Here is an 18,305-nt window from a genome sequence, read left to right on the forward strand (position 1 = left end):
CCCGGCCGTCTTTTTGCCACCAAAGTTGAGCCATTTGCATTTGCAGGTCCCAGCATAACACACACACACACACACACACCCCAAAAAAACAACTCGACTGCCTGAGGGACCAAGCGTCCCATTCGGCGCCCTTGCTTCCCTCCGCGCGGGACCAGCGGGGCTTTCCCTAGAACAGCGTTTCCCAACCTTAGGAACTTGAAGATGCGTGGACTTCAACTCCTAGAATTCCCCAGCCAGCTATGCTGGCTGGGGAATTCTGGGAGTTGAAGTCCACGCATCTTCAAGTTCCTAAGGTTGGGAAACGCTGCCCTAGAAGTCAATGACATTCAAGGCCGAGGAGGGGGAGAGAAGCCAGCAAGCGGAGGGTCTGCCGGGTGTTGCAACACCGCCTCCTTCCCGTCCTCCCTCCCCTCCTCTCTTCGGGCTCTCCAAGGCTCGTCAGAGGCCTACGGCCCCGACCTCAAGGCGGCCCCGACGAGGGGCGGCGAGCGAGGGAGAGAGAAGTTCTAGAGCAGCGTTTCCCAACCTTAGGAACTTGAAGATGCGTGGACTTCAACTCCCAGAATTCCCCAGCCAGCATAGCTGGCTGGGGAATTCTGGGAGTTGAAGTCCACGCATCTTCAAGTTCCTAAGGTTGGGAAACGCTGTTCTAGAGGCCGGCACGTGCGTCGCGCCAAACTCGCCGCGCACCTCCCCGGCTTGCTCGGCGGCGAAACGCCCCGTTCGGCTTCCTCCTTCGGGCAGCACCTGCTGCTGCTGCTGCTGCTCCTACTGCCGCCGCCGCTGCAGCGGCCAAGGGAGGGCCGGCTTCAGTATTTCCTGTGGAAATCCCGGAGCATTCAGCTCCTCCTCTCGATTCCTCCCCCACCCCCGCGCGTGTTTGCGGGTTGGGGACTGAGGAAGGAAGGGAGGAAGGAAGGAAGGAAGGAGCCGAGCTGTTGTCGCTTCTCCCTTCTGCGTCTGACCGCCGCCGCCCCCCTCCTCGACCTCCTTGTGGCTTTCTGCCGCTCGGCTGTGGCGTCCCGGCGCGGCCACCACCACCACCACCACCACCCTCCCCGCCGGCCTCCAGGAACAGCGTTCTTCCGAGCCCGCTTCTGGACCGGCCGATCTCCCCACCCACCCACCCCCTTTGCGTCCTCGGAGGGGAGGAAAGAGCGGGCGGCGGTGGGGAGGGGGGCGCTCGCCGAGCTCCCGCAGTGCTGCTTCTCCGATGGGCAGTTTGCTGAGCGGAGTCAGCTTCAAGGAGCCCACCACGGTGGAAGACTGCGACTCGACTTGGGAGACGGATTCGGAGCCGGAGCTGCAGGACCCCGGCGGGGAAGAAGGGCCACCGCTGGAGCAGGCGGGCGGCGGCGGCGGCGAGGGGGACGACGACCCAGCGGCTGACCGGCAGCAGCGGCGGCGGCGACAGCAGCAGCAGCCGGCGCCGGCGGAGGAACCGCTCCCTGCGACAGGCGGCCGGCCGGAAGCCGCCGAGAGCCGCGAAGGGCTGCCGTGGAAGAGGAAGAAGAGGAGGTGGAGAAGGAGGAGGAGAAAAGGCAGGAGGAGACGGGGTGGCCGAAGAAGACGAAGCCGAGGGCAGGGAGCAGGGAGAGAGCGAAGAGCCCGGGCCCGAACAGGTAAGCCAGGACCCTGGCAAACTTCTGGCGGGCGGAGGGGCGCGCTGGAGCTCTTCCTCGCCGCTTCCTGGACGGCGCCGTTGGCGCTCGCCTTGGAAAGCTCCGGGGTCTCTCCAAGGTTGGCCGTCGCTTCCCTGGGCGGGCTGGCCGCGGATGGCGGGTCGCGGAAGCCAAGGTTACAAGGGACCCCCCTTCCCCTCCCCTCCCCTCCCCGTGGGGTTCCTGGCTCCTTTTTCTCCCGCACCCTGGCTTTTCTCCTTCGCTGCCTCCCTCCCCACCCCTTGAAATATTTGCAGGCTTTGTGACTTGGAAGCTAGGCGTGCCTACGGCGCGCACACACACACACACACACACACACACACACACACAGACATCCTCGGTGTTAGAAAATGGGCTCGACGGGTGGGCGAGGTTGAGGAAAAGGCGCGGAGCGTGGGCTGAGTTGGCGATCTCTTGCCCCAGCCTGGTCATTCCGCCTGGGTTTTTTTTTGTTTTCCTTCCTGTCGCGCCCGTTTCCCTGGTGTGGAAAGGGGAGCTGTGTGGAGGGAGGTTGGGGTTTATATTTCCTTCCTCCTTGGCAGACGGAACAAACCGGCCTGGTTTTCGCTCTGAGGATTTTAACATGAAGAATCACAAGACGTGCCTAATCCAAGTTGCTTTCCCTTCTGCGACCTCTTACTTCAGAGAACCGTTGCGTAGGAAGAAGACAAAACGCAATTTCAGAACTTAAGATTTGCTTGGGGGGGGGTCTGACGGTTGAGTCCACTGTTTCTATGCTTTTTATTTTTATTTTTATTTTTTAATTTTAATTCCATTTATATCCCGCCCTTCTCCGAAGACTCAGGGCGGCTTACAAGTTTAGCAGTTTTACCTATGGGATACGAGTTTCAACTAAAATAACTTAATAAGAGTCTTCAAGAGAGATAATATATTGGTGTTCTCCTGCTTTTATCAAATTCTCTGATGGTTTCTTTTTTTAAAAAAAACTCAAAATGGATATATTTTTATCTTTATGCTCTTCTGGGAAACTCTCTAGTGAGAGGTTACTTTTCAATGGGGTTTTCAATTCACAGTCTTAACAGCATGTTAAAAGAAAAAGTAATCACAAAGGGTATATTTTGACTATTTGAATATAAAATGTTAGCAGGGCTTTTTTTGTCATAGAACGCTCAGAACGCAGTTCCGGCAACCTTTTTTGGATGGAACCTGTATGACATGTGTGAGTTCTGGCACCTTTTTCTTTTACAAAAAAGCACTAATGTTAGAATGACTACTGTAAAGTATAGGAAACGGCCAAATTTCAGACAACTTTACATTCAAGTTTCTCATAGGCACATACATACAGAGGGATGTGTGTGTGTGTGTGTGTCTGTGTGTCTGTGTGTTCTGGTTGCACACTGGAAACATCTGTCTGGATTTGTTTTCTGAAATCATTCCAATAAGTGCTTTGCAGTGCAATCCTGTATATGTCTCATCAGGGAGTCCCACTAAATTTAATGGACATATACATAAATGATGTCTTTTGGATAGATATATATTTTTAATTAAAACATTTCTGGAATTTAGCAAAGGACAAAAATATATAATGAGAAATCTGTACTATTTTGTGTGTTGATAAAATTCAGAGATTAGCATTTTTTCTTAAAAGATGGAAAGAAAACATTCTATAAATGTTGTACTGTAAACTTTTCACTATTTTTATTTAATAATTATTTTCCAGCAGTTCTTGTCTTCTCTATACATCTACTTTGGTTTTTGTTTTATTAAACTTGAAAATTATAACAGTATTGCACTTTTCAAACTATAATGTAGTTTCTAAATTTGAATTTTAGGTGTAAGAAAACTTAATTTTGAAAATATAACTTCTACACTGAATTACGAGTTCCTGTGCAACTACTTCTCTTAGCCCTACTTCACAACATCAGTGCATTTAAATTACTTCATCCTTTTTTTTAACATTATAGATGCTTTAAATAGTTCACCTTTTGATCATGGGTAGAAAGGCAGGATTTGAATTCAACTTGGATTTCACTTGAGTTGACTATACCAAATAATCTGTGGAACTGTATTTGCATTAGGCTCGGATTATTCAGGCAAAAGACTGTCATTATAAACTTGCTACCTCTCTTCTGGCTAACACTTCTATTTCAATAATCATTTTAAATCCACTTGCATAATGTTAATGGTACTAGAATCATATAGTAATCCTCACTCATTCCTTTCATTTACCACATACTAGTTTGTAAGGGGCTGGACGCTAGTAGAAACCTGGCGGCTGAAAGTAACCACTGCCCAGAAATACTGAGAGAACAAAACACGATTTATAGCTAAAGATTGGTATGAACTATGTCTTTAGTAATAGCTATATATTTCCTAAAAGATGCATCCCCAAGAAACACATACATAAAACAGTCTTCATTCCAAGGTGTTTGCAAAAGGTAGATATTTTAATTCAACATGGCCCAGCTCCCAACTACTCTAGATAATGAGAATAATAATTAGTGTTACTTTAATTGTAAAAGGAACTAATAAAACTGTTACAGGAAATAATAAGCTTATAATGCAGTACAATACACAATACAGTAATAAATGCAGTTGTATTAGTTTGCCTGGCTATCTTCTTATGTAGTTGGTAAAGTTCCTGACTAGCTCAATATTGTTGAGATGCAGAGATGCAAATCTCTCTCTCAGCTTTATTCTGGATCTCTGGGAGGCTCCAGTCTTTAAAAATGATGGATAATGATTAACGTGCTTTATCTAATACAATGTGGTTAAGAATAGAAGTATGACTAATGAAAAGGAAGAGCCACTAAAACAGAATGGATGCCAGCCTGTGTGCACTTACGTGGGAGTAAGCCTTCTTGAAAACAATGTGACTGATTTCTGAATAGATATACTGTATGGTAGCATTGCACTGTAAGGGTGCTTATTATTTCCTAATCTGCAGCTCTGAACCAAACCCCAGCTGAAGTCTATGTGAATGTTGCTAACATCAGAAAACATCGACCCTGATTCTGGATTTGCTCTTGCATATTCTTTCTTAACCCTCCATAAATAGTTTAGTCTTCATTCAAGTGTTTTTAATATTTACAGATATTTCAATCAAAGTGTGTCTTGCACTAGTCTCAATTTAGGGCCCTAGGCAATACACACACACATCTTATTTAATGTCTCGATGCCATCAGGATAGCTAATAAGGTAGTCCTTGACTTATGACTACACTTGAGCCCAAAATTTCTGTTGCTAAGCGTGATGGTTGTTGAAAGAGTTTTGCCTCATTTTACAACCTTTCTTGACACAGCTGTTAAGTGAATCACTGCAGTTAAGTTAGTAACACAATTGCTAAGTGAATCTGGCTTCCCCCATTGCCTTTGCTTGTCAGAACATTGCAAAAAGGTGACCCTGCAATACTGCAACTGTAATATGAACTATTTGCCAAGCATCTGAATTTTGACCATGCAACCACGGATATGCTTCAATGGTCGTAAGTGTGAAAAATGGTCATAAGTCACTTTTTTCAGTGCCGTTGTAATTTCATACTGTCACTAAATGAATGGTTGCAACTCAAGAACAACCTGTAGTTTAGAAAACCTAATTTGTGTCATCATCAGTCCCACTTTCTCTGTATGAAAGATAAACAAGGATATGGATTCAATCACTAGAGCGTTTATGGTATTTCATTTTGTTTAGGGAGATTTTCCTCTTGTTGGATAAAATGCGTGCAACATCATGTTAAAAGGAAAAGTTACTTTGAACCAAATTTCACTGGTGAGTTTATAGACACATTAATATAATTTTCTTGGCAATTGTACATAACTTGGTTCCAATTGGTTTCTTCTGGGATAGATTTTTAATTTTTGCAATCTAGCCCAGGGGTCCCCAACCCCCGGTCCGTGGACCAGTACCGGGCTGCAGCATGCCAGCAACCAGGCCACACAAACAAGCAAAGCCCCATCCTCAGGATGCAGGCAGCACACAAAGCCACACCCCCTCCAGTTCGCGGAAAAACCTCTTGTCCTGTAACCGGTCCCTGGTGCCCAAAAGGTTGGGGACCTCTGATCTAGCCTACAACCTTGCTATTTCCTTGTCACCAATTTTTTGCCTAAATCAGCCAAGGGCAGAAAATGGCAGTGGCATCGAATAGGTTCTCAAGAATACAAAAAAGACACCTATTTTTAAAGTATTTATCTTCTATAGATATTGTCAGGAAAATATTTGGTGATTCCAAGCACATAATTACAAAAATTAATGTGGCCCTACAATTAATTGACTCTGTGTGTGTGTGTGTGTGTGTGTGTGTGTGTGTGTGTGTAAATGGAATAGGAAATGAATGGTGCACAAATGTTGAACAATTGAGTTGGTTTGGAATTGCTGTAATATGTTTTGATCCAGTGTCTCAGTCCTACACCCACAACTTCCTGTCCATATTAAAACGAAGTCCCCAGTATAATAAGGAAATGAAATACTCCTTTGTGAACAGGCTTGTACCTGTTGTTTTATGCTGTTTATTCAAGTTAGCTTTGAGTAGGGGAACAGGTGCACCTAGGTATATTGCAGTTCTGTGTTTTCAAGGTTCATGCAATAGATTCCTCTCTAAAACTGCATTCACCCTTTTCCAGATACGGGTGTGCTTCGACTTGGCAATATTCAACTTTACACTGCTATTTTAAAGTTTATTGTGATGAATTTTGTGAAGCTTTCTCCAGTGGAAGCCTTTAGTATGCAGAGAAAGGTTTAGGAGTTGCTTTCATAGTAGTACTCTGCATGTGAACAGTTCCAAGATTTTAAAAATATTTCTCAGACTATGAGGCATGATTACTGACTGCCGATGAGGCAAACAGTGACATTCCAAAGATTGCTCTGAGATTTCACAGCCAATTCTGTACATTTGAATATTGTTTTACAAAAGTCTAACTGTACTCTAGCCATTGCCTGGCACAAAAGACTCTTTAGCTCCTACAGCTTTCATACTTATCTTAATGTTATCTATTTTTTAAACTGAGATACAATTTTGCACACTTAGCTTTTTAGTTAAGTTTATTCCAATACGATGTAACTGTACAATATGATTTCTTCTCCTGATCTCTTTGTAACTCACCTCATACTTTCTGAGATTTGTTCTGAGTGGTCTCCAAACCTCCAGAACAGAGAAAGGGGTAGCTTGTTCTATTGACACAAACCAACATCAGCAGCACAAAAATTCACTGAATCCTTCACCTCTGGTGAGATGGACAGCATACTGGATGGATGGATGGATGATAGATAGATAGATAGATAGATAGATAGATAGATAGATAGATAGATAGATAGATAGATAGATAGATAGATAGATAGATATCACATTTTATAAGCTATTAGTATATGATTTTTTCCATGGATAATAATTATTTTCAGTTGGTTTAGGTAGTCCTCAACCTATGACCACAATTGAGCTCAAAATTTCTGTTGCTAAGTGAGACAGTTGTTAAATGAGATTTGCTGCATTTTACGATCTTGCCACAATTGTTAAGTGAATCACTGCAGTTGTTAGGTTAGCAACACAGTTGTTAAGTGAATCTGACTTCCCCATTGACTTTGCTTGTCAGAAAGCCACAAAAGGTGATCACATGAACCCAGAACATTACAACTGTCATAAATATGAGTCAGTTGCCAAGTATCTGAATTTTGATCACATGACCATGAGAATTCTGGGACGGTGTGAAAAACCTTCATAAATCACTTTTTTCAATGCTGTTGTAACTTTGAACGCTCATTGAATGAACTGTTATAAATTGAGGACTACCTGTATTCCATTTGATGGCATCAGTTCTGTCATATTTCCATGTTATGAGATACTTAGAGTGTCTAAAATACCTTAGTTATGGGAAGGTATTGAATGACACCATTTGAACTCACACAGATCACAAAGCTTTAAATTGATGTAAGTTGTAGCATTTGGCTATCCATGAACAATTACTTTAGTTAGCTTTATTATGCTGCTTCAGGACCAGAAATTGTCACTTCATTCATTCATTCATTCATTCATTCATTCGTTCAATTTCTATAGCTGTTCATTCAGTCAATGGCTCTGGGTGGCTTACAATTCAAAAAATATTACGATAAAAGTACTAAAAACATTTTAAAACAATAAAAAAAATTAAAAACAAAAACATCCAAAATAAATACACATAGCAGCTGAGATACCTGGCCAGTTAGCAATAAAGCTAGAAAAAGCTGGGGGGGGGGCATTCAGCACGTCCGGCTCGGGAACGTAGGCCATTTATTAGGGCCTTACGAAAGGCTGCCAGGGTTGGGGCCATTCTAATCTCTAAAGCCGAGGTCTCCAACCTTTCCCAGCTCGTGGCCCAGAGGGAAGGAGAACAGGTTTCAAATTGGTGCACGCGCAAGCGCACACACAAACGGTGCCACATGCACTGGCATGGCACTAGCAGCCCCATTCACGCATTCGCAAATGGGCCGTGCACACCCACCCGGCGCTAGCAGCCTCATTCCTGCCTTTGTGCATGCGCAAATGGGGCCACGGACGCTAGCACGAGTGGCAGGGAGTGCGCGCACACGCGTGCATGCACCAGCCAGCCATTCCCATAGGTTGGGGACCCCTGCTGTAAAAGAAGGATGTTTCCAACAACAGAGGCCACTGTAGGAAAAGCTCATCTTCTTGTCCCTGGCAGCCAGTACTCTTTGGCTGATGGGATATGCAGCGTGCTCATTCCGGTAGATCGATTTGGATGAGTAGAGACTCTTGGAAAAGGCATTCCCACGGATAACCCCATTAATATTCCCCCCATCCCAATTGAAGAAAAAATATTAGTAACCAGCAGATTATAGACAAGCATTCTAAGTATCTTAATATTCTAGAAGAAGAGTTGAGGAGAAAAGAAATTTATCAAATACTTTAAAAGCTGTATCTGGAACTAAGACCATAAGAATGCAACATAGTTCTTACATGTTTTTTAAATTTGTTAATAAAGAAATATGTCATGTTAATTTGTAATACAGAACAGTTTCATTCTTTTAATGTAACTGGTCAGTGATTGCTCAAAAATTGGTGCTTAGTTGTTCTGACTTCATCTTTCCAGTATTTTACAGGACTGCCTTCAAAGTCAGTTATATGAAAATTATATGACAATGAATACGTTATAGTTCCTACATTAATTACATAGGTCTTCCAATTTCCATAATGACAATGGTTTCAAAAAAGTAGGAGTACCACACTAAAATCTATAATATTTACATCTTGGTTTATATAAAAACTGGGTTCATGTCAGTTTGTGTGATTGTCTAGCTACTTTATTGTTCTATGCCTATTTTATAGGAATCTCTCCAGACTGCAGCTTTCACCTGAGTAAGACAAGATAAGGTTCAAATGCATTGGAGGAGGGGGTCAGATCTTGCCCTCTTGTGTTTACATAATGTGTCCAAGACTAATTCCCTGCTGGAGCCCCCTCTTAATTGGGACAGTTGCTTTTGAACAACTATTTACTCAATTTCTTCAACGACTCTCTTACACTGTTTAGCTTAGTACGTTACAATCTGGATTATAAGCATTGTATGCAACTTAGCACAATGTATAAACTTAACCCAAGCTAGTTTGCTCAAGTAACTTTTTTGAGAGAGGTAACCAGACTGAATAGTGCCGTTGCTTGTTATCAAAGCCATAGAATGGGAAACATCAAATCTTAGTCTTGAAGACAAATAAGATTCCTTGAAAAAGCTTACTGATACACATGGTCGTAAAACTTCCAGGTTGCCTACTTGTGGTGTCCATTAACATTTTGTTGGGGCAGTCATACCTGGAATTTGTAGACCTCAAGTAGAGTTCTTTTGGAAGATCCTCAAGGCTGCAGGAGATCTGGGGTGGAGGATATAAGAATCACGGTTGGAGAGGAACTCAAAAACAAAAGAAAAAGAACCAGGGTGGGAAAATGGAAGGGTGATGTATAAATAATTAAAGTGGTGGTGTAGAAATAATATTAAGTTTGTGCTGCCAAATGTTCCATATACAAGTAGTCCTCGACTTACAACCATTTATTTATTTAGTGATTGTTTGAAGTTACAATGGCACTGGAAAAAATTACTTATGACCAATTCTCCCTCTTAGGCTTGCTACAGTATATTCCCCACTGTCACGTGATCAAAATTCAGACTCCTGACAGCTGGTATGTATTTATGATGATTGCAGTGTTCCAGGGACACATTTGTGACCTTCCCAGCTAGCTTCCAACAGTCACCATGTGATTCACTTAACAACTGCAGCCTTTTGCTTAACAAACATGGCAAAAAAAGGTCATAAAATCAGGCTCGACTCATTTAAACAACCATCTTCTTAGCAATGGAAATTCTAGTCCCAATTGTGGTCGTAAATCAAGGATTACCGGCAGGACGATTTAACTTAAATGGTTATGCTCATTCTGCTGCTTCTCACTGAGATTTTTTTTTTCTCTTTCAGGGGGATGATTCAGTTGATGTGACAGCTAAACCAAAGAGAAGTTTTTATGCTGCAAGAGACTTATATAAATATCGTCATCAATATCCAGTAAGAACATTTTGTGTTCTGGGAGCTTTTATTAAAATAAAGACTTTTGCAGTTACAGTTGGAAACCCTTAATTTTTTAGAAAAAATGGGGGTTATTAAAATATAACTATATTTTATTTCAAATGTTTATTGGTTAATTGTTTTTCTTAATGACACCTGTATAGAGAGCTGGGCAACAGCAAATGAACCATATAACACAACTCTTACAGGGCAGTTACTAATTTGCCTCTGTTACATATCACATGGAAATAAAAAAAATGACAAACTAAATGAGAAACTGAAATGAAGAGAGCTTGTGATCACTTTGCCATTGATTTTATGTATCAGCTATTTGAGATATATGCTTACTTGAAAGCAAGATATATATTTTTTAACTTCAGTGGTTTTCTTTATTGTGTGAACATGTTTTAGATTCATTGATTGATTAGGTGTCATCAAGTTGTTTTCAACTCCTAGCAACCTATGTTTCTGAGATTGTTTAAGAGATTTTACTTAAAGCTAAATAAGGTAATTCTACACTGTAAGTAACTATTCAAAAATCAGACTTGCTCAACTTAGTGAGACCCACTTCTAAATAAGTGTTCTGTACCAGCCTGCTACCGGCCCTGCAGAAAAGGCAGGGACAACCCCTCCACAAACGGCAAGAGGCTGGAACTACGCCTGCCAAATTTATAGCTACAAAAACAAACAAGCCACGAACCAAGAAACCGGAGCTTTAAGAAGCATGAACCATCCGAGAGGTTGCCTTCAGCAAACCAGCCCTCCCAGACATTCCCCTTATATAGAGTTCAGGGCGTGGCTTCTCTCTGCCTCCTTCCGAGAAGCCCCATTGCCTTCCTCTGTTTACTCCTAATTGACTGCCTCCTGCGTCGGGCGTCCCTGAACAGGACCAGCTGTGGGTCATCTTCATCCACGCTGTCAGGCTCACACAGCTGGGTCTCCGTGGTGACCAAGTGGGAGGGGCCTGGCTGAGGGCTATCATCAGCAAGATCTTCAACCCCCTCAGCAAGGTCTTCAACACCCCCCTCCTCCTCTGAGTCGTCCGACCCAACTGCCGAACCCACAGGCTGACCCTGAATCACAACAATAAGGGACTATAAGATGATAGCCTAATAATTCATACTATATACCAAGATTAATACTAGACCAACAATCAAGTAGTAAAGAATACCCTGATCAAAGAACCATCAAGAGCATACCCACCAACACTGATAAGAGATGCTATGAGTATAAAAACAGAGAGCAAGGCGCTCTCCCTTCTAGCACTGATGATGTTACCTAGTTGGGTAATTAAATGTCTGCAGGAAAACAGCCAAGCTCAGAGAGCACCAAGGAACCCACAGTTCAACCCTGAGCTACAAATATTCTCTTCTATTAGTAACTCAAATTATACATTTACAATTATTATATTTTTTGGCTAGATATCTATGTGAAGTCCAATTGCCTAAAAAGTTTAATCCGTCTATCTTGTTACATTTTATCCATCTATCTTGTTTCTAGTCTAATCTAGCAAAATTGTACTTTGGATTACGTAAAAACATACCTGTAATAATTTCCGTTACAGACTATTTCTTATGGAGTATTTTTGCATTTGTCTTCCTTTCTGCTCAGCAGAACTTTAAAGAACTGAGATACCAGAATGATTTGTGCAACCTCCGCTTTTACAAGAACAAAATTCCCTTTAAACCTGATGGTAAGTAATTGGTACCATGATCAATGTATCATTTATACCTAGTTCAATTTCAGATTTATATAAATCAGATGGCCCAAACTGGTTCACTTTGCATTTGACTTTATAGAACTGTATTTGTGCATATTGAGATGGAAATAAGACATGTTAAGTTGAGTTTATTTCTCCTTCACCTTGTTTGCAAGGGTTCTTACCATGACTTTACCCCCAAAATATCTTTGAGGCATTACCATGAGTTTAAGACTCAGAACAGCAATGTGTGTGAGGATTTGCTGTCCTGCATGATGGTGGAAAGAGGTGATTCAGCTGTGATTCAGCTTAGGTTTCTAGAAGTTTCAGGAAATCTCATGCCCTTTTGAAGGTCTTTGAGGCACCATGATTCTGAAGTTAGCTTTGCATCAATGAGTCTGTGTACTTAGTATCATAGAATCATAGAGATGGAAGGGACTTTGGAGGTCTTCAACAGGTAAAGAAGGGTAAAGGACATTGTTTGATCTTTGGCAATAGTTAATCCCATATATTTTCTTGTCCTTCAACCATTGAAAGAATATTGTGTTCATTTTAACAATTACTAAAACAAGTACTAAACAATAAGTACTAAAACTAATCTAAAAATTGCTTTTTTTAGATTTTTACTTGTACTTACATTTACACTGAATTCCTGAATGGTATTTAGAAGGTTATGTTGCTTGGTATATTTATAGGGGTTTATATTGAAGAGGTCCTGAATAAATGGAAAGGAGATTATGAAAAGTTGGAACACAATCACACTTACATACAGTGGTTGGTATCTTTTACTTTTTAATTTCTTTTTAATAAATTGGTTAAAGTCATTTCAGTTTCAGAAAAACTTGTAAATCTGTTTTAAATGTAGGTTGTTTCCACTCAGGGAGCAAGGACTGAATTTCTATGCAAAAGAATTAACCACCTGTGAAATTGAGGTAAAGCATCTAATTCATAATGTAATGCTAATATTTAATCATTTGAACTAGAATAACTTTGTATATTTAATGCTCTTGGTGTTTGTGCGTTCTTGCAAAAAAAAAATATCTGTTACAGGAGTTCAAAAAAACGAAAGAAGCGATCCGAAGATTCCTGTTAGCTTACAAGATGATGCTGGAGTTTTTTGGGATAAAATTAATCGATAAAACTGGGAATGTGGCACGAGCTGCTAACTGGCAAGAAAGATTCCAGCACTTGAATGAGTAAGTAAGGTCTTCAGAAGATGCCTGAGAGCTGTTAGTATCAAAACCAGACAATTCTCTCCAGATTTGTTTTTCTAAGCAGTTGTTATACTTTTCTTCCCCTCTTGGATCTTAAGTTGTGATGGTTGTAAAATAGAGTGGTCATTAAGCAAACCAGTGGTTCACTATGGGCACAGTTTTGCTGAAAAACAGACGTACAGTAAGTGCCAATTTTTTTGACAAAAATGTAGTCATGTGACTGTGGAACGCTACAAATGGACATAAATGTGGACATGTTGCCAGTTGTCAGAAATCTTAGTCGTTTGACTAAACAGGTTTCTGATTTCCCTCTGCAAAACCAATATGGCAAGCACTAAAAAGGTTGCCAAGTTTTAAACAACTCTAGCTTGCAGAAATTCACCTGATATCCCCTTTTTAGTACCAATTGTTTCAAATCCAGTTTATCATATAGTTCTAAGTTCTCTTTTCATTGTTTATCGGTCTCTGACATCAGTCAATCAGGGGGGGAAAAAGAGGGGGGGGGTGTTTCAAGATAGGAATGCTGCTTTTGTCAGCTTTTATATTCCATAACATCTATAACAGATGATTGAAATTTATCTATCAGGGTGAGACTTTTTGTTTGATACTTGACATCTAGTCCTTCTTTTGTCAAGGGTACAGTAGTGACGATTTTTCAGCTATATTTTTTTTAACTCTCATTTTGAATCTGGTTTATCTTTCTTTGCAGATCCCAACATAATTATCTGAGAATCACCCGGATTCTGAAGAGCCTTGGTGAACTTGGTTATGAGAGTTTCAAGCCTCCTCTTGTGAAATTGATTCTGCACGAGGCTCTGGTGGAAGAAACCATCCCCAATATTAAACAGAGCGCTCTGGAATATTTTGTGTACACCATTAGAGATCGAAGAGAGAGGAGAAAGCTCCTACGGTTTGCCCAACAGCACTACACACCTTCTGACCATTTCATATGGGGGCCACCCAGGAAACAGAAGCCGGAAGGAAGCAAACCAAGTAAAAAGCTGGCTTCACCAGTGTCCCTTCCTAACAGCTCTACTTGTAAACATAAAAAGACAAAAGATCTTAAGAACGTATCTGAAATTTGTAACTCAAGGAATAAAACGAATGACGAGAAAAAGACAGAGCATATTAAAAATGGTACAGATAGTGATCAGAGTAAGAAAACCAGCTCCCCTGAAGTTGTTAAGCAGGGCAGTACGGTAAAAAATAGTAGTGCTGAATGTCAGAACTCTAAAATGGACATCGTTGAGCCTTTGAGTCAGAAGGAGACTGTTTCTCATTTAAAAAAACATAAAGGCAAAAACAAGGAAAATGTTAGCCAAGACTGCAAACATTTGGAAGATATAGAAAAAGATTCATGCGAGACTAAAAACAATTCAACAAATCTGTCATCAGATATGCAAGACAATATATGTAAGGATAAAAACCTGGCGAGCTCATCTGTAAGAAATAAAGAGTGAAATCTTCTACCGCTTATGACAAAATGGTTTTTCACTTGTAGAAAATTGTTAAGGAGCGAGAGGTCTTTGATATTGGATCCAGTGCTGGCTACATCAGCTTAGCCACTGTGGGGCTGTTGCTTCTTTAATTTGTTCACGGTTTGTACTTCTCCCAACTGTTTTATTAAGCTTACAAACTGCATATTGCTTAAGTCTTAAAAAAAAAAACTTCCTTTAAATCTGTTTCCTATGCATAAAAACCTAACATTTATTTTATTGTGTATTTTATTTAAACTCTTTTAATTAACTCTAAGGCTTTCTTTTCAAAATAAGGATGCAAGATAGACTTCCAAGGAGCCAAAGTCAGTGTCTCTTCAGCAGATAACCATGCTAATATTTAGAGTGCCTACCACTGCTTGGAATTTAGCTGTATTCTTATTTAACACAGAAAGTGGACCTCAGAGACTTGAGCTAAAGTCAAGCGCAGCCTTGAATCACACCGGGCAAACTATATTAATTCAGCTCCTTTTCAAGCTTGACTATTAGAACTCGTAATTAATTTCCCTAGGTTATTAATGAGAAAATACAGCAAAGTAGCAAATCACTAGCATTTGCATACCAGCCTCCCAACATACTCTTACCAAGTTTGTTGTTGCCATTTCTTTTGATATCTCCTTTTTAATACAACGTACTGAATGAAGTGTTGGAAAAATGGGATTCAGAGCTGTTAAGAGAATACGGTATACAGTATTTAAATTGTTTTAAAATAAATAATAACACCTTGCTCAGGTGCGATATTCCAAATGAAAACTTGGGAAGGGAATACTCATTTATCGTCATGACACATCAGCAAAGTTATTGTGAATATAAAATGGGGTAAAATACATTCTGCTTGTATGCTTTCTGCTTTCCATTATTTATTATCTCACTTCATTCCCCCTTCCTTTTTGTTGTCATTCTTTGCATGGAGTTGCACACTCTGAGAATGAAGGTAAGCATTTCTTAATAAGAAAGTTGGAAGGGACCTTGGAGGTCATCTAGTCCAACCCCCTGCTCAGGTAGGAAACCCTATACCATTTCAGACAAATGGCTGGCCAGTCTCTTCTTAAAAACTTCCAGTGTTGGAGCATTCATCACTTCTGGAGGCAGGTTGTTCCACTGGTTAATTGTTCTGACTGTCAGGAAGTTTCTCCTTGGTTCCAGGTTGCTTTTCTCCTTGATTAGTTTCCATCCATTGCTTCTTGTCCTGCCTTCGGGCGTGTTGGAGAATAGCTTGACTCCTTCTTCTTTGTGGCAGCCCCTGAGATATTGGAACACTGCTATCATGTCCCCCCTTGTCCTTCTCTTCATTAAACTACACATACCCAATTCCAGCAACCATGCCTTTATAATGTTTTAGCCTCCAGTCCCCTAATCACCTTTCGTCCATGTTTACTTCAGTATCTGGAGCAATCACTGGTTAGGAGGGAATCATTCCCCTTGAGGGGTTTCATTCCTGTGGATAAAGGCTTTCGTATAAAACAGGAAAATTTAAACATTGCAAAGACCCAAAAAAAATTGTGTGTAGCCAGCTTTTCTAGGACAGAAAAACACTATTTTAAATATGACCTTCCTATAGTTTCAGAACGGATTTAAAAAGCCCTTTATAGACAGGAGCTTTCATCTTATTTTTCTCCCAGCCTTTCTGAAAACTCCTACCAATAACTTCACTGTTGGGAGTTTACTGCAGGAAATCCTTCTAAGCGTGTTGATATTTGCACAAGGCATCTCACTGTTCTCTTGCTTGCTTCTCCCTCTCTTCACCTCTGACCCAGGAAGTATTCCCAGGGAAGGAGTTACAAGTCTAAAAGTTGAAGTCTATTAATGCAAAGGACTCGAAAGACGTTGCCAGAGCTAGAAAGATTCTTTTTCAAAGTCATAGGGCCTGCTAGTGAGTCAACATAGCTCTCTTATCAAAGTTATAACACTCTTAATATATACAGTTTAATTATCCTTCCCCAAATCAAAAAACCTTGTAGATGAGGAGACATTTAATAAAATAGTAATCTATGCAATTGGGCTTATTTGTGATATTAGTTTGGGTTAAGAACAGGAAAGAGCTTGTATGTATGCGTTAGTGCTTTTGTCCCACAAGCTCAAGAACTGTTTGCATGACATGCTAAACTACAGGTAGTTCTCAACTTGCAACCATTCATTTAGAAATCATTTGAAGCTTAAAAAAAAACACCACATAAAGTGATTTACAGTTGCCCCTCGTACTGTAACAACTGTTACAGCATTCCCCTGGACATGTAATCAAAATTTGGCTGCTTAGCAATTGGTTTGCATTTGCAGTGGTTCAACGTCCCAGGATCAAGTGAACTCCATTTGCAACCTTCCCAGCCAGCTTCCAACAAGTAAAAGCAATGGGGAAAGCTGTGTTTGCTTAATGTCCGCATGATTCACTTAGCAGCCATGGCAAAAAAAGGTTGTAAAGTCAGGCATGACTCGCATAAAAACCCATCTTGCTTAACAATGGGAATTCTGATCCCAATTCTGAACATAAATTGAGAACTAGCTGTGAAGTAAGAGGGAAGGGGTAGTAATACTGGTGCTGGTGAAGAGATAAATAACATAAATAATACATCCTACCTATCCATCCCATGGTCATTGTGTCTTAAACCAGGTATTCCAAGTCAGCCCTATAAGTGTGGCTGTGGAAAAGAGTTAAACATGTCTCCATGCTGGCTGCACTGTCAGGGTACCATTCTAGTTACTTCTTCCTAATTATTTTTCTTGTTTTTACTTTCTCTGCCCCTAATGCTCAGATTGCAGCCATGTAGGACAAAATGGATATAAAGATCCTGACTTTAAAAAGCAGGAAGTGATGGTCACTTATTGAGGTGGGACTGCCTGACTGGTAGTCTGCTGCTGGCTTATAGAAGTTCAGAGAGGGTAGTATTAGGCTGGGTTAATTGTGCAACGCAAACATGGCTCATCAGTCCAGAAACCCACAATCTAGTAGAAATAGTAAATAGGCTCCCAGGTAATAGGAATGGTTTGTTAAGCTCTATTTTTATTTCACTCCAGAAAATTCTGCTTTTGGCACCATCTTCTGTTAAAAGAATTCTAATTTGGCTTTTAGAAAACTTGACTCCAACTGTCCAGGTCATCGTCAGTTACTGGAATTTAATGAGCAGCAGCGTGCACCGACAAAGATTTTGTGGGCCTGTGCTGAGAATACTTGCCTATCTTTCATTGTTCCTCCCACAAGTGGGATGCACAGAAACAAAAAATAATGGCAAATAAAGCTTTTGTGTGCTATTTGTTTTTCCCATCCTACCAGCACTGACTGTTGTATGCCAACTGTGCTTGGTTAAGTCCTCTGTCTGCAAGCTCGCAGGATACATGCATTAAAATATAACAGTATTGGACCCCTGGGGTGGCAGTTGTTTCTAAGATTTTCCTTAAATATAAGTAATGCTGCCTTTTTTGAAATGTGCAAATTTTGTTTAAAAAAACGTACAGATTGAATTTTGTCTTGTTAATGTCAAAAATATAATTACATTGTCTTTGGATCTGGCTTAGTAGATGTTTTTCAAGCATATGGCACGGAGGTGGGGAATTGGTACAAATTCTGCTTTGATAATGATCCTTTTAGATGATATACGTGTGGCTGAGGCACTTGCCAAGCATGTATACCATGAAGCAGCTTGCAGATTTATTTTTTTCTTGGTAAAACCAAGGAACTCTTTATGAATGCTTCATACCCTGCCACTTCTTGGCTGCCTTTCAGTGTTGGTATGCAGCAATCTC

At 40.9% G+C, this 18,305-nt stretch overlaps 1 protein-coding gene across 1 annotated transcript; it reads left to right on the forward strand.

Moving 5' to 3' along the window:
* Positions 1 to 1,213: 1,213 nt before the first annotated feature.
* On the forward strand, positions 1,214 to 15,094 carry OGFRL1 (opioid growth factor receptor like 1; the record flags this gene model as incomplete). The annotated part of the gene is given in 9 exon segments (XM_081325692.1): positions 1,214 to 1,487; positions 1,490 to 1,548; positions 1,551 to 1,622; positions 10,072 to 10,158; positions 11,770 to 11,851; positions 12,553 to 12,631; positions 12,723 to 12,789; positions 12,908 to 13,053; positions 13,781 to 15,094. Coding segments are annotated over 9 exon segments (1,617 nt in total). The 3' UTR covers positions 14,532 to 15,094.
* Positions 15,095 to 18,305: the final 3,211 nt, after the last annotated feature.

Source organism: Vipera berus, assembly GCF_964194415.1.
Source record: "Vipera berus genome assembly, chromosome: 1".
Lineage (NCBI taxonomy): Eukaryota > Metazoa > Chordata > Lepidosauria > Squamata > Viperidae > Vipera > Vipera berus.